The sequence below is a fragment of the Borostomias antarcticus genome (assembly GCF_949987555.1).
Source record: "Borostomias antarcticus genome assembly, chromosome: 15".
NCBI lineage: Eukaryota > Metazoa > Chordata > Actinopteri > Stomiiformes > Stomiidae > Borostomias > Borostomias antarcticus.
The window spans coordinates 19,450,564-19,473,054 of NC_140248.1; the positions used below are offsets into that span (position 1 = coordinate 19,450,564).

The 22,491-nt window shown below is 46.6% G+C and overlaps 1 protein-coding gene across 1 annotated transcript in view; it reads left to right on the plus strand.

The window, feature by feature from the left end:
• The window catches only part of LOC311318922 (seizure protein 6-like), a gene marked incomplete at both ends in the record, with an annotated part of 69,343 nt that overhangs the window by 45,804 nt on the left and 1,048 nt on the right, over positions 1-22,491 (plus strand). The window contains 8 exons of the mRNA XM_084450356.1: positions 2,857-3,042; positions 4,364-4,532; positions 5,530-5,696; positions 5,992-6,186; positions 7,605-7,743; positions 17,525-17,721; positions 18,710-18,904; positions 21,323-21,514. Coding sequence (XP_084306482.1) covers positions 2,857-3,042; positions 4,364-4,532; positions 5,530-5,696; positions 5,992-6,186; positions 7,605-7,743; positions 17,525-17,721; positions 18,710-18,904; positions 21,323-21,514 — 1,440 coding nt within the window. The remainder of the gene's footprint in view (positions 1-2,856; positions 3,043-4,363; positions 4,533-5,529; positions 5,697-5,991; positions 6,187-7,604; positions 7,744-17,524; positions 17,722-18,709; positions 18,905-21,322; positions 21,515-22,491) is intronic.

Below are 22,491 nucleotides of genomic sequence, written 5' to 3' on the forward strand. Positions count from 1 at the left end.
TCCAGATGAACTAGAATCTTACTTTATGGCGAATTATATGTCAGAACGCCAACTAACACCTCGGTGATTTTCTTGTCTTTGAAATCGAGAGTTTAACATGTTTTTGAAAGATTTGTCAAGGTGCCCACCCACATCCATTGTATGACCAAAACGGTGCTAGAGCAATTATCAGACTTTCTCCAAAGTGCTAGTTTTGTCAACGTTTTGATCTGAACCATTGTATATGATCATAAGTAACCTTAAAACAGGGCTAAACATGCATTTTCCCTTTACTACTCCTTTAAGTCCTCGGCGCTGTAGGACCCTCAGCATGGGATTCATGTTTCAATATTGATGGATTGACATTTGCTGTGTTAGTTCACAATTTAGTTAGTTTAGTTCAGATAGATGGAGGAAGGGAGGGAGGGAGGGAGGGAGGGAGGGAGGGAGGGATGGATGGATGGATGGATGGATGGATGGATGGATGGATGGATGGATGGATAGATAGATAGATAGATAGATAGATAGATAGATAGATAGATAGATAGATAGATAGATAGATAGATAGATAGATAGATAGATAGATAGATAGATAGATAGATAGATAGATAGATAGATAGATAGATAGATAGATAGATAGATAGATAGATAGATGTTTCTGGTGCTGCACTGAGACGACTGCGACGCTGCTTCTGCTGGAACTTCCTCTGAAGTTGTGCTGCGGCCGACTGTATAGATCATCTTGCCATTGACCTCCGTACCGCCCAGCTCAGCTTTGTGCTCTTCATGGGATTTGAAGCAGCTAATAAATAAGCCTTCTGGTCATTCAACGGCACCCCATTAAGTCTCTGAATAGTCCCACTGCCGTAGCACTTTGCATCATTTTCATCACATGCAATCTTGCCTGACAGGATGTAATAAAGACAGAGAAGGGGTCATATGAGGTTATATTGTCAATGGTCCTGTCCATGTCACCATTAACCTTTTTTCAGTACAGCTTTACCCAACGGACACTGCAATAGTGTGAACAAAAATGAGGATGAGTTTCCGCGTTGCTAGCATCGCAGCAATAAAGTAGTGCTACTCTGAGGGTGACTAATGTTTTTGTGTGCTGTTTGCCCCCTGAACAGTTTATGATAAACTGAGCTGTATGGAATGATGATATAACACAGCCCGGAGACTACAGGTTTATGAGGACATACAGTCATGAATCACAGCTGCTGCTGCTGCTGCACCTCGAAACACCACCCTCTAACCACCTGTATTACATCAAATAAATCAATTGTTTGTCTATTCGGCATAACATAGAGTCACGACAGTGGGTGAGGGAATGCTGTACCTATAAAAATACAGCACGGTCATTGTGGTTCCTACTGAGTTTGATAGTTGAGGGAGGGCTTCCTCCACACTCAGCGCTAGCCTAATATCCAAATGTCTCCTGGCAGCCAGGGAGAAAGGCTGGGATCAAATTGCTTTCTAAAGTGTACTTTTCCTTAATGCCTCCTGCCGGGTGGCAGTGAAGTATAAAACTACTAGCTTTAAAAGTCAATTTTCATATCCAGCCATGAGGAGAGAGGGGGCTTAAAAGCCGGTGATTATACCGTTTGAATGGGTTCTGGAATGCTTAACTGTTTTATGTATCGGCATCTTAATGCTCCTATACTCAGTCGCTGCACACCGTGTCAGGCCCCACCGCAGGGGCCTCACCGTAGGGGCCTACGCTGCTCTGAAACTTTTGCCCATGCATTTGGGCGGAAGAGGGGCGTGTCCGGTTAAAAGCTAGCATTTGAAGCAGCTTGCGTTTGAAGCAGTGGGTTGAGAGCTAGAGAGTTGTTTGAAATATTTCCACCTGTGTGTTGACACAACCTGATAGCTCATTCCCTCCCTCACTTCTCCCCAGAGAGTATTCGAATTGACTCAAACCCAAACGAAGCGAGTGGGTCTTCTCTTTCTCTCTGATTCAGAATATACGCCGTTTTCCCTACCATGTAGGATATGTGATTGGAAAAGCGCACACACGTTCACCAAGTTGATAAAATAGACCTTGTTTTAAGAAGCGAAAAGATTTTGCTTGAAAGATATCTAGTCGTAAAAGATATTCAGAGATAAGCTGTGGCTTCATACGCCCTGGTGTCCTGTGACTCTCCAAGCAAAGTGGACTTCAGACAGCGAGAGGGGCCTGTTTGATAGCTACCATTACGGACGTGGTTAGCTCGATCCATCATCCCAGGCAACTAATGATTTCTACCATACATCCCATGTAGCACGATTCACGGGACAGGAACGCGAAGGAATTTGAAGCACATTTATCTTACTGCTACCGACTCACAGCCCCTTGACAACTGCTATGCAGGCAATTCCTCTCCCCACAATCACATTACGGACGAGCTCTGATAGTGAAACCATCTGTAACTCTCCTACCCTCTTAAGGCTCCATTCGCTGGCCTCACGCTCACAATCCAATAGTCCGAACACACCCATATTCATTAGCAATGGCAAACATGTCACAGCCTATTTACAGATGTACTTTTAAACTGTGATTAAGTTTAACAGCTACTTTGGAGTATTTATAGCCCTAGAGGACATTCCTGCGTGACACATGTGCATTGCATATTCATCATGCAACCGTGCTCCCCAAATGTGTGTGTGTATGTGTGTGTGTGTGTGGGGGGGGGGGGGGGGGGGGTTTATTGATGTAGACTCCATTTAATGATTTCATTTAGGGGTGACCACAATGGATTTACCTGTCTCCAATCTAACTGATCATCCCTGATTACGCTTAACTCTAAAACCTCTCTCTCTCCACTCCACTCCATCCCCCCCCCTCCTCTCTCTCTCTCTCTCTCTCTCTCTCTGTCTCTCTCTCTGTCCCTCCAGCTTTCGTGCTGAGCTGTGCCTTCCCCAAGGAGCCTGCCAATGGGGAGGTGTCAGTGACTCACCTCCACGCCGGGGGCGAGGCCTTCTTTCAGTGCTTCACCGGCTACCAGCTGCAGGGCCCCACCGTGCTCACCTGCCGCAACGCCACCACGCCGTACTGGAGCGGCAAGGAGCCCCGATGCCTGGGTAAGAACCAAGACCTCCCCCCTCCCCGCCATAGCCATCCAGACCCTGACTAGTCATGTCAATCCCATAGACTTTATAAGGGCCATGATATTCTCATTCTCAACAGTCGCACCGTTAGACCAAGCCAGGGAGGCAGGCGACCGTGGAGGGGAACAGCACGCTAACTGAAAGGATTCAAGTAATTAAATAGAGTCCCAATTGACTCTCCATTATTTAGCTGCTTTTAGGTTAATGGGGTTCATTGTGAGCTCTATGGAGTTATTTTGTAGAGTGGACCCAGGGCGCCACACTGGCTCGCGCACAGAGCGAGAAGAGGAGCCAGGTGAGGCAGGGCAAGGCGGGGGGCGAAGGCGGGGGTCGGGACCCGTAACAGTGGGCATACATCACGCGCCGGCGTCCTCCTCCAGCCTGGCTGGGATTGGCTGAGCTAGGCGGCCGTGAGGAGGATGCCATGGCTGGATGTTTCTGATTAGGAAACCAGGGGAGCAGCGTTACTTAGAGCAGTGCTATGGATGGAGACCAGGTTAAAGCAGCCTGATTGGGCGCCCATAATCAGAGCTGCCGTCAGAGGTCATGACTGACATGACTGACCTTCGCCTGCTCTAGAGTAGCGCCGTCTCCTCCAGAGGCTCTCCTGTTCCCACAGCTCTGCTCTGACACGGCCGCTGGCCCCGATACTCACTTCGTCACCACCGTCACAACCGTCACCGCCGTCACAACCGTCACAACCGTCACAACTGTCACAACCGTCAGACAGCCCTGGTGAGACAGGCAGACAGACAGACAGACAGACAGGCGGACAGACAGACAGACAGACAGACAGACAGGCAGACAGACAGACAGACAGACAGGCAGGCAGGCAGGCAGACAGACAGACAGACAGACAGACAGACAGACAGGCAGGCAGGCAGACAGACAGACAGACAGGCAGACAGACAGACAGACAGACAGGCAGGCAGACAGGCAGACAGGCAGGCAGGCAGACAGACAGACAGACAGACAGACAGACAGACAGACAGACAGACAGACAGACAGACAGACAGGCAGACAGACAGGCAGGCAGGCAGGCAGGCAGACAGGCAGACAGACAGACAGGGAGACAGACACCTCACCGCACTGTCCCAGCCACGCTGACTCCTTATAGACCAGGGACAGGAACCTCTCCTCTGCCCACCTCGGCCCCTGCTGGGTAACTAGGGTTACTCCAGGGTTAGGGTTAGGTTCAGACAAGTTTGTTTCAGGATTGTGATTCTTCTTCCGTCTCTTCATCACACCCATCCCCGTCCTCTTCCGCCTTTCATCACACCCATCTTGCGCTCAGCGTCCTGTGGCGGCATGATTAAGAACGCCACGTATGGCCGCATCGTCTCCCCCGGCTTCCCTGGCAATTACAGCAACAACCTGACGTGCCACTGGGTGCTGGAGGCTCCCGAGGGCCATCGGCTCCACGTTCACTTCGAGAAGGTGGCCCTGGCAGAGGACGATGACAGGTAATCCACTGGAGCAGACTGTGTGTGCATGAGAGAGAGAGAGAGAGAGAGAGAGAGAGAGAGAGAGAGAGAGAGAGAGAGAGTGTGTATGTGTGTGTGTGTGTGTGTGTGTGTGTGTGTGTGTGTGTGTGTGTGTGTGAGTGTGTGCGTGAGAGAGAGAGAATGTGTGTGTGTGTGTGTGTGTGTGTGTGTGTGTGTGTGTCTGTGTGTGTGTGCGTGAGAGAGTGTGTGTGTCTGTGTTTGTTTGTGTGTGCGCGTGTGAGAGAGAGTGTGGGGGCCGTGTGCATATGTTTGTGAGTGTGTGAGAGAGAGAGAGAGCGAGAAAGAGAGTGTGTGCATGCGTGTGTGTGTGTATGTGAGTGTGCGCACACGTGTGTGTGCGCGCACGTGTGTGTTTGTTTGTCAGTGTGACAGCACAGGTGGCAGTACTTGAAGGCTACTCGCTCATTTGTTGCTAATTAGTTGTCATTTGGGTGAGATATGACAGATGCAACCTCAGGGTGCTGGAATGTGCTTCAGTAAGCACCTACTCAGACTTTAGGTCCTATTTTACTCAAGGACGTACCTACTTAGGATAGAGCTCCAAACCCCAACATGCAAGTTAATGACTTAAACTCTATGGGATTGGAGGACTGGAGAAATTCAAACAGCTTTATGTCATTTCAAATAATTAACAGTATTCCTCCCCAGTGTAAATTAAATGAGATTACAGAGGACACACAGGGAGCAGAGATTTAATGGCATTTTTGTACCATAACTACAGTGTCTCAAAGCTATGGCAACAAATTGGTGTTTAATGAAGTCGCTAGCTGCCAAGCGCCGGAGACTGTTATCGGTGGGTTCTTATTTCAGCCAATGATGAAACATTTAAGTGGCGCCGCACATGACTCATCATCGCTCCATGTGACTGTTTCCCTTTTAGTCCACAGTGCCAAGGTTTCAAATGTGCCCTGACTCTCAGTATAAGTATCAGGACATGATTCTGTCTGTGTTCTAGGCTGCTCATTAAAGACGGTAACAACATCGACTCCCCCCCGGTGTACGACTCCTACGAGGTGGAGTACCTGCCCAACGAGGGCGTGGTCAGCGCCGGGCGACACCTGTTCGTAGAGTTCACCACCGATGGAACGCTCTCGTCCACCGGCGCCGCCATCAGATATGAGTGTACGTATGTTTTTATCTAGCTTTTATTTACGCAGGGAGTCTCTTTGAGAGGAGAGATCTCTTTTTCAAGGGAGCCCTGCGTTCAAAACACACACAATACAAAATGTGAAACGGTGCGGAAAATATGAAGCAGTGCAGTGTGATGTGATGTTATTCATTATTTATGAAGAATACATAGATTTACCTGCAAGGGATCAAACCAGACTGCACACATATGATTTATTTCTAAGGCATAGAAATACAATGCCAATGGTGGGTGCTAAATAAATTGACATTCTTTTTTTGTCTCATCCAGCATTTGCGAAAGGTACATGCTATCAGCCCTTTGTGAAGTATGGTAACTTCACCAGCAATGACCTGGGCTATGGCCTGGGTGCCGTGGTGGAGTTTGTGTGTGACCCTGGCTACACGCTGGAGCAGGGCTCGGTCATCATCGAGTGTGTGGACGGACAGAACCCGCAGTGGAACGAGACAGAGCCGGCCTGCAGGGGTGGGTCCAAATCTCATCAACCACACACCACACAAACAGCCCGACCTGGGTCCAAATGCTGCTTGAAATCATCTTGATTACTCATGCCTGATTTGTGTTTGTCTGGGATAATAGAACCAACAGGCTATCAGCAAAAATGCACAAGGCAGACTCAGGCAAACGCTATTAGTATTTGAGAGGGTTTCAAGAAGTATTTTGAATTAGGTCAGCTAAATGCATGCTAACTACATTTAAAACTGCCTTCTGCTGATCTCCTCCATGACCTCTCAGCCTGCTATGTTTTCCAGCCTGAGTGTCTCCAAGGCATGTCTCAGTAAAGCTACAGACCGCAGGCATATGAGCTGAGCCTTACAGACACTATACAGTAGCCATGAAAGATTAGCTTTACTCTCAAACTCACCACCCTGTCTTTCTCTCTCTCTCTCTGTCTCTCTCTTTCTCTCTCCCTCTCTGTCTCTCTCTCTCTCTCACACACACACACACACACACACACACACACACACACACACACACACACACACACACACACACACATATGCACGCGCACCTGCACACACACACACACACACACACACACATACTCACTTGCTCACTCACACACACACACACACACATATGCATGCGCACCTGCACACACACACACACACACACACACACACACACACACACACACACACACATACTCACTTGCTCACTCACACACACACACACACACACACTTGCTCACTCACACACAAACACACACACACACTGACCTTGTGTCTATGTATGCTTTTTCTCCTTCGGCCCTGCACTGCTACACCGCCTCACAAGCAACTGAATTGAATTCAAAGTACAAAATACAATTTCTTGCAAAAGTGGAAATGAAAGGATTTTATTTCTGCTTTTCAGGGTCAAGGCCACTGTGCTTTTTAGCCGTAGATTGCAGTTTTTTTTCAAAGGGTCAGCAAGACCCTTTCCCAATCTCTTAAGGAAGGAAAAACCCTCAATCATGGCCACTGGTCCTGGAACAATAGCAAATGTCAAATACCGCTAGAATTGGCTACTCTTGCACTTTGGCTTTAGCACTAGATTATGCTCTTATTCACTTGTATAGAAAGGAGATGCACTTGTGAGTTGTGAGTAGTAGTACACTGACTTCCTATGTTAAATGCAATTATTGTAAGTAGCTTTGGATAAAGTGTCTGCTAAATCACTAATGTAGAGTACTGTAAATGAAATGTAAACCATACCATAAACCAAAAGCCATCAGTCGGCACGGCCAGTTCCCTGGTCGTTAGTAATTTTGTGTCAGCAAAAAAAATGCTTTTATTGTACTGTTGCATTTTAATTTTTGCTGTGCTGACACTGCTGTCGCTAACCATATGCAACCACCTGTGGTATTGGCAAAAAAATGTGAGTGCATCTGTGTGTCCTAGCTGTGTGCAGTGGAGAGATGACGGACTCGGCTGGCGTGGTGCTGTCTCCTAACTGGCCCGAGGCCTACGACAAGGGCCAGGACTGCATCTGGGGCATCCATGTGGAGGAGGACAAGCGGATCATGCTGGACATCCAAGTGTACGTGCCTGACTCTGCTTTAAGAGCAACACTGCAACACACACACACACACACACACAAGCATACTGCAAGTTCAAAGAGATCAAATATCAGAAAGCAGGGCAATCCTGACACACACGCACACATACACATACACACACACACACACACACACTTGTGTGCACGCACGCACACACACACACACACACCCTTGTGCGCACGCATGCACACACACACAAAGCATATTGCAAGTCCAAAGAGATCAAATATCACAAAGCAGGGCAATCCTGACACACACACACACACACACACACTTGCGCACACGCAGACACATACACACACAAACACATGTATGCACACACAAGCATACTGCAAGTTCAAAGAGATCAAATATCACAGAGCAAGGCTATCCTGAGGGAAAAGCATTATGGGGGCTGTAGTCTAAATGAGATCTCTGTTTTAGCCCACAGTACATTGATTCTCCTGCACTGCTTCTAGCATCCTCTCTGGCCAGATTAGCCACGAGCCTCCCTGCTTTCTCTACCCTGGTGTGTTTCTCAGAGTTGGCTTTGAACAGAATACGCTCTGACAGTAAGACTCCCAGCTTCTTCTACAGACAGAAACACTCTCTGTCTCTCTATTTGGATCTCTCTCTATCTCTTTCTCTCGCTGTCTCTCTCCCTCTCCTTCTCCCGTTCTCCACCTCTCTCTCCACCTCTCTCTGTCTCTCTCTCCCCATTCCGCTCTCTCCACCTCTCTCTCCAACTCATTATCTCTCTCTAACACTTTTTCTCTCCACCCCTCTCTCTCCCTCCATCTCTCTCCACCTCTCTCTCTCTCTCTTTCTCCCTCCCTCTCTCTCCCTCTCTCTCCATCTCTCTCTCTCTCTCTCTCTCTGTGTTACCTGCCGTGGCAAACCAACCCAATAAGTTCATGTCTTCTGCTTTCTTCAATAGTCCTATATACTGTACCCCCAGTGGGAAGGTATACTATACATAATTATTCACATCTCATGTGATGCAATCTCTCGCCTGAAGCAATTCCACAGAAGCAGGAGCAGATTAAGGTTAATATGGATCTAGGCGGGATCCTCCGTGCCTGCCTGGGTCCGTAGAGACGGGCCCTGAGTCCACAACGACCACGGAAGGAGGTCATCAAGTCAATCATCAATTTGACTGAAGATGAATTGACTGGTTGCTCTGATCAATGAGAGGTAAAGCAAGTGTCAGGTGCTCATGGGAAACCAGGAAACAGACCAAACAGGAGAGAATCCAGGCACGCCGAAAAATGTGTCCATGAGGAGGTAGAATTAAAGGCTTTATTAGCGCGGCTAAATCATATAATTAAAAAAGCCAACATGTTTCGATCCATAAGGAAAACAGCAACCCATTGTCAAAGTCAGCGTTGTATATCTTGGGAAGCTATCACATGACATCATGGGCTACAGGTGAAAGTTCACGCAAATTAGATACAAATAAAGGTATAGCCTACAATAACAAGAAATCATAATAGTAGTTCATGCAATGATGTAGAACAAAAGGTATATAATAACAGAAATAATAACAACAAAGTCTATCATGCTGTTATTATTTATGTTATAAGTTATAATATGCATGCTTTTTAAAATGTTTAAACATTTATACATTTCTATATTGCTATGATACAATACATAGATAGGGAACAGTCAATAAGGTCCTCTGTAAAAACTGTCCAAGCTTTGAAACAAATGCCATTTGGAGCTGAGGGTGCCTCCTCCCATTGACAGGTGGTCACACCTGGTTCAAACCATGCATGTGTGCTGAGAATGAGAAAGACAGAGAGAGAGAGAGAGAGAGATGGAAGAACAGATGGAAGAACTATGGCCCTTCTCTCAGGGTCAGTCTTTCCCAGCATGCCTCTGCTGGGCAGTGCCAGACACTCACCCCAAACTTGGTGATTAGTCAAATGGCATATGGAACATTATCAGTCAGGCACATCAAACGAGAGACGCAGATGGAGGGGACTAATAGGAGACGAGTGAGCGAATGACACTGACTTCCTAGATCACACACTGCATTTATGGACCGTGTGTTACAACCAAATGTCAAATATTTCATTTTGATATAAAGCTCATCAATGATGTAGGTGAAAAACCATGAGAAACACCTTGTTTTTTTACATTAAGGTTTAAATCAACTTTCATTTGATACTGAGTAATTCAGAACGTATTGCTTAGGAACTGTTTTCTTTGTTTTGTTCCCTCCGCCTGTCCAATCATTTTGTTTGGATTCTGGAATGGATCCGAATCACGGGGCGAATCCATGAGCCACCCAAACACGGCCAGCCATTCACCTCTATTCATTTTTTGGACTAGGATTACACAAAAACTACCAGACCGCTTTTCATGAAACTTGGTGGAGGGATGTAGCATGGGACAATTTAGAACCCATTCAAATTTGGTGTAGATCCAAATGACGGGGTGGGTCCAGGAGATGCCCAAACATGGCCGGCTATTCACATCCATTCATTTTTCAGACATGGGGAATGAAAAATTCCCCCCATTCATTGTCAGTAGGGGGAATTGAAACGGCCATATCTGGGAAGGTCACATGTGTGTATGTGTGCGCGTGTGTGTATGGAGATGTGTTTACCGGCATGCATACAGTATGCCTGTGTGTGTGTGTGTGTGTGTGTATGTGTGCATGTGTGTGCGTGTGTGTGTGTGTGCGTGCATGTGTGTGTGCGTGTAGGAGGGAACTCTCCACTGGGTGGGTGGAAGCAGTCTCATTATAAGGGTGGGCACACACTTTTCTCCATTAATGAGAATGCTTTCACTCCTCTGTTATCATTCATCACTGTGCCTGTGCTCGCAATTACCCGGGAACATTGTGCATAATGAGGACTGATTAATTAATTTAGGCCAAACAGGAGGGCTGGCTCCGAGCTCATTAAGACCGAACACGGCTGGGGCAGAAGAGAGTGCTGGCACAGGTGACAGTCCTCACACCTGTGCGTGACTCCTGTGGGCGTGGCATCATGGGCACAGGGTGGCATGTATGGGTGGGGGGTGAACAGCGTTATATCGCCCGTACCCCTGCACCTCCCATAGTGCAGTTCTGCATCAGTTTATAGCGGAAAAGTCCCTTCTGTGTAAGGCGCACAACTCAGGCACCCTCGGACACTCTGGGGTTAAGAGTGACCTCTTCTGGAAGCTCTGAGAATTACATGTTGGCAATGATCACCGGCTCAATCCTAATTGAGTCTTATCGTTATGAAATGTCAAAAATGTATGTATAGGGCTGTAACGATTACAAATTTTGCTAGACGATTAATTGTCTCATAAATAATAGCGATTAATAACATAATTGTCCCCAAAACATTTTTTTTTCTTTGTACGTTGAGTAGAGTAATGCACCTGCGTGACTTTTAGTGATTTTTTTCTTTTTTTAGGGGGGTGCACTTGCAAAGCATGCCCTGGTGGGAGGTTTCTAGGTACCAGAAGGGTTCTTGAGCTGTGGCGTTTTATATGTTAAAAACATACAGGGGAACTACAGCAGGCATATTCTTGCTACTGATGTGTTTTTTAATACTTCAACAAAGGCCAATCATTTGAGAGAGTGAGTGAGTGAATGAGAGAAAGAGAGAGAGAGGAGTGAATGAGTGAGTGAGTGAGAGAGAGAGAGAGAGAGAGAGAGAGAGAGAGAGAGAGAGAGAGAGAGATAGAGAGAGAGAGAGAGAAATTGTACACTGTTAGTGCTCGGTCTAAACATTAGCATTAAAATAAAATAAATAAAAGCATAATCACTGTAAAAAAAAAAAAGAAGTGATTATGTAACAAAATTGCGGTTTGGCAATTATGTAATAAGTGTTACAGGTCTATGTATGTATTTCAAAAGCATCATGTGAAATTACTTGCATCCCCATAAGAAATACTCTATTCATATCTTGAGTATGAATACAAAAGTTACATAAACCAGAGATATCCCATGAGAGCCTCTAACAACGGGCATGGGCGTGGCAGTGGTCTCCCCTAGCAAGCAGCCCCCCCCCCCCTCTCCTCCGCAGAGCTGGGCTGGCAGCATGCCCATGCCCCAGTCAGGGTGGCGCTGGAGGGGTGAGCCGTGCCCCCCACAGGGCACAGAGGTACGGCAATGTTTTAATAAGGCATTTATCCAAAACTCACCCAGGAACGGGAACCGGGCCAAAGCCCTGGCCTTTAAAAAAAGAAAAAAACAATGCTTAACTTTCTAATTAAAAAACGAGAAAGCTAAACAGATAGGGCAGAATCTCCTCTGGTTGAATTGTTTTGAAAGGACCTGGGTGCAGGCTGATTCAGAGGTGCCCTGATGAGGTCACATTCCCTTGCAGATAAAGGGGCTTTTCATATACACTATAGTAAGCAAAAGCCAGCAGGAGAGTCGTCATGATCTAGGAGAGGAAGACGAACTGATGAAGACTTGGTGCCGTGGTACTGTTAATATTGTATTGAACATTTTTAATGGCCACGTTTAAGATCAGAGTTTTGTTTAGGACTCAAACTCCTGGAGATTTTCGTAGCCTTTGAATTGCATTTGGGTTGGTTTCCATTTTTACTATATTTTATTCACCATTGTTGATGTTTTGTAACAAATACATTGATTGATTGATTGATTGATTGATTGATTGTTTGATTGATTCATTCACTCATTCATTCATTCATTCATTTTACAGTATGGTTAATAAGATAAGATACGTGCACACCTCTATGACACACGGAACGCTCAGACACTGTTGGCTGCTGGCATAACAGGAACGTCTGAACCGCTCCGTATTGCACCTGGGTGGGAGGAGCCTGTGGCTGAATGTGCTCCCCATCTGCTACAGCTCGCCATGGAGGGGATGGGAGGGGTTGTCTAGGATAGACTTTGTCCCTCATTAATCTAGTATATAACCTTTCAATAGAGCCAATAGAACTTTCAGTCACTAGTGAAACGTTTTCTTGGTCCAGGAAAACTGTACTGTTAACTGTGGTATCATTGTTTTCGAATATGAACATTCCATGAAATGGTCAATACATATTAGCCTGCATTTAAAGTACCCTTCTCATTTTACTACATCCTAGATATTGTTAAATTACCCACACACTCGTTCGTAGTTCTATTTCTATGTTGTAGCCTCTGAGTCCTTGGTTTTTCTACTATGCCACAGTTAGAATCGATCAGATTAGCTCCCTATGTTAATAGCTGTTATTAAAAACTGGTTTTCACTCTGTAGAACGTAATTGTTCCGGTTGAACAGCTGATGTAGAAACACACTATTCACACAGGCCCAAGCCCTGATTAAGCACAGCCTATGTCTAAGAGGCATATCTGTGTGTGTCTTAATGAGAGAAGGACACAGGCTACGTTTATCTTAGACGTCTTACCAGAAACTCCTGGGCAGTGTGCCAGTATCAGAGTGAAGTTATAGGACTGTTTGTAATTACTTTCTATGTAAATTGTGCCCTCCTTCCCTTCTGGCCCTCTTGCTCCATCCCACTCTCACTGAGACAGAGAAGTGTAGCTACAATTACCATGCCATTCATTCTGTTTGGCTCATGTCTGCTTTCACAGACTCCTGAGCAGCTGTTACGCATGCCTTTATTTCTGGAGGGAGAAACTGCTTTTGCCACAGTTGGATCCCAGAGAGCAATCTCAATTACTAGAGCATGGGTGTGTGTGTGTGTGTGTGTGTGTGTGTGTGTGTGTGTGTGTGTGTGTGTGTGTGTGTGTGTGTGTGTGTTGCAGCAAAAATGCTCAAAGGCCTATTCCATGTCTGCCTCAGACACTGATCTCAACAATATGTTGACAAATCCTTACATCACATCATGTTTCTGTATCTGCTCAAGCATTTTCCCCCTGACGGGGAATCTGACAGTATTGTCAGTTTGTGCCAGCCTGGGCTCTATGCCCAGTGTGTACATATATACTGTAGGCTCAAGAATATACTGCAACATCATAAACAAAAGTAGTATGAGTGTTGCTGTTCATCCTGTAGGGTTTGGAGTGGGTGGACTTTAACCCGGGTCTCATCATTCAACTGAAGCACGTCAAACCTGTCAAACTCCACCGCCCATCACGGTCCCCTCACAGGCATCTGCTGCCGGCGAGCCTGGTCTCGCCCCAGGCTTCGGTGCTGAAACAGAGGTTTAATTTGTCCAACCGCCCGCAAGGCCCACAGACCAATGGGACTACTTTGTCAGGGCTTTTCCTGGTTTGGGTCGCGTCTCTGTCGTCGCCAGCCCCTTATTTATATTCTAGAGTTGGTCCTGGGAGGTAGTTAAGCCCGGATCTGTCCGCGGGCACACCGGGCCGTGTTGTGTAGCAGCGCTCGCTGTGTTAGTCTCCGTGTCGACATGCTCTCCTGCAGGTGCAGCTCACCCTTAGTAAGAGCTGCTAAACCAGGCGATCGCTATCTGTCAAGACCCCCGCGCATATCAGCAAGGGTGGATGAAGGGCGAGGTTGAGAGTTGTGAGATTGCGTCAGTCTTCACCTTCAAGGATGTCAAGAGGAGCAGAGGTAGGGGAGAGAGAGAGAGAGAGAGAGACAGAGAGAGAGAGAGATAGACAGAGAGAGAGAGAGATAGAAAGAGAGAGACAGACAGACAGACAGAGAGAGAGAGAGAGAGAGATAGACAGAGAGAGACAGAGAGATAGACAGAGAGAGAGAGAGAGAGAGAGAGAGAGAGAGAGAGAGAGAGAGAGAGAGGAGAGAGAGACAGAGAGAGAGAGAGACAGAGAGGGAGAGAGAGAAAGAGAGAGACAGAGAGAGACAGAGAGGGAGGGAGAGAGAGAGACAGAGAGAGACAGAGAGAGACAGAGAGGGAGAGAGAGACAGAGAGAGAGACAGAGAGAGAGAGAGACAGAGAGGGAGAGAGAGAGACATAGAGAGAGAGAGAGAAACAGAGAGAGAGAGAGACAGAGAAATGGGACCACACCCTCCTAGTCCTATAGGCTTGAGGGAGATGGATTAGACATGCGATTTACAGGCAGTGCAATCAGCTAGAGGGATTAATCTGCATGGAGGGAGGGAGAGGGTGGAGGGATAGATGAAGGGGGGAGGAGGGGGCGGGGGGGTCCTAATGACTATTCAGAAGCCAGTCCTGCGGGTAGCCATCCCCAGAAAAGTCGTGTGCTCGCTCATATAAATGCGATCTGGATGCTGAATAGACGTGCTAGTGTTTGCAGGAGAAAGATGATTGATAGGTACAAGAGGGTTGCTCTTAGCCTGTGGCTGTCTGGAGAACAGAGCTCCTTGGTGGTTCCTAAGTGCTCTCCAGCACAAAGGCTGTGAATATTAACATGTCTTATCCAGGTGCCCACTCCCAGGTCTGAAAGCTAGCTTGACATCTGCTTCCAGGTACATGGTGGTGAAATTCTTAAATATATTTTTATTATTATAGATAATCAATTGGAAACTAGACCTTCCACAGATTATTTTCCCATTCTTCCACCTCGACCCCCCATCTGAATAAAGGTCAGGCTTTGCTTTTGCTCCGGAAAGAGGAGGCAGCGACTCTTAAATCTCTGTCTGTAAAGGTTAATGCATTCTGAAGCTAAGCACTGGCGTCTGAGCTCCTGACCCAAACCTAAGCTGCTTTTACTCTCTTGTGAAGACTTTACAAAGTTTTGCTGAGCATAATCTAGTCTACCAGGACCTTAGCCCTGTGACCCCATTTTGAATTTTATTTTGCTGCGCTATCGTTCATTCCATAATTCATGGAGAACAATGAGTGGGGCCAGAGCTATTTACTGTAAGGATTTGTTGCCGGGTTACCTATCAATGTGTTATGAGCAGCTGAAATCCATTCAATTTGATGGCCTGTTTATTTCTCAGCTAATCATAAATACTCATATGCATAAAATACTCATTTGATGGAACGCTGGAGGGACTCTTTTTTTCTGGTTCTACTTACTACCACGAGTTAACCAGTGGGAATTATTCCAGCATCTCATTGGCCCATGGTGGAGAACTAGTGTCCCCCAGTGAGAAGTGAGGAGTTGTGTTTCTCATTATACTCTCGCACTCCTGAAAATACATATTCAAGCATGAGGCTGTGAGGAGAGTCAGAAGGAGCAGAAGCAAATTAATGCTGAATTATTTAGTGTTTATTTCACATTAGATCCATCCAACGTAAACAGAATTTAGATTTCCCAGCAAGCTCTGACATTTCCCATCAGTTGTTACTCACCCTCCTTTGGAGAAAAAAAAACTGTCACAGTTTCCCTGGCCTCATTTGCATGTGAACATGAGTGGGGATAAAACTTCCAAAACAATTTTAACTAACTACAATTTTCAAGCTTAACTGAAATGTAACATTTTGTTGTGTAGAGATTCAAGCACTCTCTTACTCTATCACTGTTCTGTTCTTGTGTGTGAAATCAAAATGAGGAATGGCCTGCAGACTGTTATAAATGAGGAGGCATCCAGGATACAAAATAGGGTTTTTAATGCATAGTGAAAAAGTGACAAAGTGGCAAAGTGAAAAGAACATTTGGGTGGTTCAGACCCTCATCAGCCCTGGTACCAGCTGCATTCTGTTGGCTATAAATGGGCAATCGGCCACTGGCAGAAGCCATTAGAGAGGCTGGCACAAAAACCATCAGGGCAATTAGTCCAAGGCAAGGCAAGTTTATTTGTATAGCACATTTCAGCAACAAAGCAATTCAAAGTGCTTTACATGAGACATTAAAAGCATTAAGACAAAGTGCAAGAAACACATAAAAGGTCATATAAAACGAAATGTAAAAAAGGACATTTAAAACAAAATGCAGGAAAAATAAAATACAGAAATAAAAGTTATAGTGCAGTGTATGAATGAATAATTATTTGATTTAATAAAAAGCACCGGCAAAAAGAAAAGTCTTCAGTCTTGATTTAAAAGAACTGAGAGTTGCAGCAGACCTGCAGTGTTCTGGAAGTTTGTTCCAGATATGTGGAGCATTAAAACTGAAAGCTGATTCTTCATGTTTTGTTTTAACTCTGGGGACAGAAAGCAGGCCTGTGGTTATGGTTCATAACGTACTGTAGCAGCAGATCAAAAATATATGTTGGCCCTAAACCATTCAGTGCTTTATAAATCAACAGCAGTATTTTAAAGTCAATTATTTGACAGACAGGAAGCCAGTGTAAGGACCCCAGAACTGGAGTGATGTGATCCACTTTCTTGGTCTTAGTGAGGACTCCAGCAGCAGCGTTCTGAATCAGCTGCAGCTGTCTGATCGATTTTTTAGAGAGACCTGTAAACACACCATTACAGTAGTCGAGTCTACTGAAGATAAATGCATGGACAAGGTTTTCCAGATCCTGCTGAGACATAAATCCTTTAATCCTTGATATATTCTTCAGGTGATAGTAGGCTGACATTGTAATTGTCTTAATGTGACTGTTAAAATTCAGGTCTGAGTCCATGACGACACCAAGATTTCTGGCTTCGTTTGTGGTTTTTAGCATTACTTTATTTATTACATTATTATTTAGCATTTAGTCCATTAGCCCCATTAGAAAAAGCATGCAGATAAATATACATATGTATATATACAAACCCAGAACCCAAAACAAATCCTATAATTTACAATGGTCATCAAGAAGATATAGAAGAGATATATGTGTATACATCAAAAAGATGTGAAATGCAGGTTACATAGATAACATAATGTGAGTCTACCCTCAATTGCGGAGAAACCTACTGCCTTGTGTGTAGGCAGAAAATGCAATGATCTAATAAGAAAACGAATAGCTCCATGCTCCATTCAAAGTGAGTTAAATCAGTGACCTGACTCTCCTGTCTCATTTCTTCCTGTAGTCTCCATGTGGGCAAGAATGACCTGTTGACCTTCTACGATGGCGATGACCTCACCGCCAACATCCTGGGACAGTACAGCGGCACGCGACCCCGCTTCAAGCTCTACACCTCCACGGCCGACGTCACTGTCCAGTTCCAGTCTGACCCTGCCACCAACATCTTTGGATACAACAACGGCTTCGTGGTCCACTTCTTTGGTGAGTCATAGCTCACAAAATGATCAGCATCTTGGCTTCCTCTGCATATGCGAGCGGTGCATTGTGGATGTAAGCGGTTCACTTCCTGTGACTCACAGGACGAAATGTTCCTGTGACTCCCAGGACATACCTTGATACCAACCAGAGGCCGCTGCCTGATACCAACGGGAGATTAATGACACAGAGAACTCCTGCGTATAGAGAGGCGGTCGGGAGAACAAGATGAAAAGCAGGGCTCTATCGGTTGTCCTCTGTCTCTCTTTTCTCTGTAAACCGACAAAGGTGTATTGGATTATGAAACATCAAACACAGCAACACAATTATGCGATGCGCTTTGTCCCGCATCCCTTACGGCTGGACAATACGCCACAGCTGGAGAGGGAGAGGGCAGAGCGGGCAGTGCCAAGCCCCCCTCTGCCCTCTCCCTGGCGCAGAGTGCAGGGTGCAATCAAAGCAAATTGATGGCATTATTCTCTTCCTCCAGAGCTTCATTTGCATGCAGAAAGCGCCCCTGTGTCAGGATCGCTGTTCCTATCTGTTCGATCGACGTCTCCGTATAACTGGGACAGACAGAGGATTTGTGTATGAAAAACGGGAAATAGTAGCAAAAAATCACCACACTCACAACAAAAAAACGCTAAAGTGCCCTATGCGCCCTGTGATATGATGCCCTGATGAAGGTCACAGACCGAAAGCTTGGCTAATAAATGATACTTCCATGGACCTAAGTGTGCAAAACCTTTTTTGTTTCTGTTTGTATTAAAAACGGTACAAGGTACTGAACTTCATACGCTGTGTTCCTAACAACCCCCGTTGATTCTGTTTTTGTCCCCCCCCCAAATCTTTACTCCCTCCATCCACCTCTTCTCATTCTCTCCCTCATCCTCCACCTCTGTCTGCTTTCCTACCCTTCCATCCTCCCTCCATCATCCCCTTCTCATTCTCTCCCTCATCCACCACCTCCGCCCCCCTCCCCCACACCTCCCAGAGGTCCCCAGGAACGACACCTGCTCAGATCTGCCAGAGATCCCCAACGGCTGGAAGAGCACCTCCCACCCTGACCTCATCCATGGCACGGTGGTCACCTACCAGTGCTACCCGGGCTTCGAGGTGGTGGGATCAGAGATCCTCATGTGCCAGTGGGACCTGACCTGGAGCGGAGACGTGCCCGGCTGTGAGAAACGTGAGCTGGCAGGGCTTTCACACCTGGGCTGGGAGGTGGGGTAGACAGACCACCCTTACTGGTGTAGACAGACCACCCTTACTGGTGTAGACAGACCACCCTTACTGGTGTAGACAGACCACCCTTACTGGTGTAGACAGACCACCCTTACTGGTGTAGACAGACCACCCTTACTGGTGTAGACAGATCACACTTACTGGTGTAGATAGCAGACCACCCTTACTGGTGTAGACAGATCACCCTTACTGGTGTAGACAGCAGATCACCTTTACTGGTGTAGACAGACCACCCTTACTGGTGTAGACAGACCACCCTTACTGGTGTAGACAGAAGACCACCCTTACTGGTGTAGACAGACCACCCTTACTGGTGTAGACAGACCACCCTTACTGGTGTAGACAGACCACCCTTACTGGTGTAGACAGATCACCCTTACTGGTGTAGACAGACCACCCTTACTGGTGTAGACAGATCACCCTTACTGGTGTAGACAGATCTCCCTTACTGGTGTAGACAGACCACCCTTACTGGTGTAGACAGATCACCCTTACTGGTGTAGACAGACCACCCTTACTGGTGCAGACAGACCACCCTTACTGGTGCAGACAGACCACCCTTACTGGTGTAGACAGACCACCCTTACTGGTGTAGACAGATCACCCTTACTGGTGTAGACAGCAGATCACCCTTACTGGTGTAGACAGACCACCCTTACTGGTGTAGACAGATCACCCTTACTGGTGTAGACAGATCACCCTTACTGGTGTAGACAGACCACCCTTACTGGTGTAGACAGATCACCCTTACTGGTGTAGACAGATCACCCTTACTGGTGTAGACAGCAGATCAGACTTACTGGTGCAGACCACACTTACTGGTGTAGACAGCAGACCACCCTTACTGGTGTAGACAGCAGACCAGACTTACTGGTGCAGACCACACTTACTGGTGTAGACAGCAGATCAGACTTACTGGTGCAGACAGCAGACCAGACTTACTGGTGCAGACCACCCTTACTGGTGTAGACAGCAGACCAAATTTACTAGAATAGACCACACCCATGGTTTAGACAGCCACTCTCAGAACAAAGAGAGCTATGTACTGTAGAACCATTTGTGCCTGTAGAGATCTAGATAGAACCATTTTGAAAATGGTTCTCTCTGACCTGAAAAGAGATATATCTGGAACCTTTTTAACAGTGGGTTCCCCAACAAGGACAAAATGGTTTTTACATTTGTCTGCAACTCAATGTATGATAGTCAAAGTCACATTTACACTCTACTGGTCACCACTGTCTGAATGACAGTCCCTGTAATGTTTGGTGGGCAAAATGGTGTGAGGGTGTGAGGGTGTCATGTTGAATCAGACTTCTGTGTGAAAGTGCACCTTAAGCCATCATCTAGTGATGTGGAAATAAATGCCTGGCCTTCGCTGCATAAAATAGCCCCCTCATTGCCTGTACAATCTCCAGATACAGACGCTGCCCACTGACAGGAACAAACTGTGTAGCCAATCAAACCCCACAATAAAATACAACGCCAGTTCCCATTCATCTGGTTTCACCGCCACAACAAATGCAGAGTCATGCCACATTTAACCAGAGACGTTTGAAATAAGAACATTAATAGCATTCATAAAACCACCGGGCTGAACGGAATCACTGCATGTCTGTGCTGTGTGAGGTCTGCTGAATAATGTACAACTCGGATGATTCAACTGCCCCCTACAGGTGACAGCGAGTGTTACACGTACCCAGTCAGTTCTTGAATTAGATGGAAATTAGACTATTGTTAATGTATTGTTATTGACAATAGGTGATAAAATTGACAAACACACACACGCGCACACAAGCACGCATGCGCACCCACACCCACACACTGTTGGAGTTCAGGCTACAAAGGCAGAACCCAGTCAGTGTCTGGATTAACATTATGTACGAGCTCCTGGTGGTTTTGTAATCACATTTGGACCCGTAAACCATAAACGCACCGGTCTGTAATGGAGGCCAGTCTGTGGTCTGTGCGTGGTGTGTTAAGTAGGCCTAACCTGTGATCGATCCATCCATGCGCAGACGGGAGGTCCACACGTGAGAGGGTGAGAGACCCAACCCAGGGCTCTCGTCTCAGCAGAGGTCCCCTGGGCTGTCTGAGGCCACGGCTGGACCGATTCAGTATCCAACCCTGTTCATTTATAATGGCCTTGATATTGCAAATACCGGATCAGACGCCACAAAGGGTCACCCACTGGGTTACTGTGTGCGTCTGGAGCATGGATGTATTAATAGAAGGTCTGGAGTGAATCTCAGAGGTGGCGTTGGGGGCGGGGCATGTAGACAGACAGTAAAGGTTAGCGGTTATGCGCGGCGGAGAGCTCATCTGTTCACCCGCCGGCTCGTTTCCTCCGTGTGCGTCGGACCAGTGATGACGTGCCCGGACCCCGGCAACGTGGAGCACAGTCGGAGGCTGGTCACCGGATCGCGGCTCGCCGTGGGATCGACGGTGCAGTACGTGTGTAATAAGGGTTACTCCCTGACCGGCAGCGGCCTGCTGACCTGCTTCAACCGAGACTCGGCCAATCCGAAATGGAGCGAGAGGCTGCCCAAGTGTGTCCGTAAGTGAGAGAGAGAACGATGTCACAGATATATTCCGACCCTTTTTAGGTAAGAAACACTAGGGTTCCATACAGCGCCTTATGGAGCTGAACATGGTTCTTTTTGCAACTGTAGGATTCTGTTCGGAACCGTTTTTCATGTATTCGTTTGGTTGGTCTATTGTAACAAAGGGTTCGATATAGCACCCTTTTAAAACTTTTTTTTTTAGAGTGTATCGTTCTAGCAAGGTCAGCACAGAGAAGCTAGCCAGGGGACCGGCTGTGGATGACCTCAGTATGAACAGTAAAGATTTAGCCTCAAGGCATGCAGACTTCCTCCCCATAACTCTTCTCCAAGCCTCCGGTAGCATTGACGACCTGTCAGCCGTCTACCACCTACAGATAAAGGCCGGCCTCGTTGGAGGGCGATCTATTGAGGAGGAGATGATGCGTGACACAGCATGCATACCCAATTAGCAACGGAGGAACTCAAGGATGAAAATTAAAACGAAGCGTGTTTTTCTTTGAGCCGGGGAGAGCAGGTGCAGAATCAATATGGCTTTGTGTAACGGGAGCTGCCCCTGCTGTTCAAATAAAGCAATGATATGCCTGACTCCTCTATTGTTGCAAAGTAATTATAGATGCTGGAAGCTGTCTTGGGGAAATTATAACACAGGGGAAACTCAGCCCACACTGAGGCTATGGTTGGTTGTCAGGTCAGGAACTGAGCGGCTTTTCATAGTAGCTCTGTGATTGCACAAAGGATAAAACAAAACCAAGGGATCTGTCGTGTGTGTGTGTGTGTGTGTGTGTGTGTGTGTGTGTGTGCGTGTGTGTGCGTGCATATTTGTATGTGCTTGTGTGTGCTTTACAGTCTTGTTCTATTACCTGTAATCATGTTATTTGTGATCATGCATGTGGCAGGGCGTGAAGACATTCTCCTGATCAAACTGAGTGACAGTCCCTCATTTGTGTGTGTGTGTGTGTGTGTGTGTGTG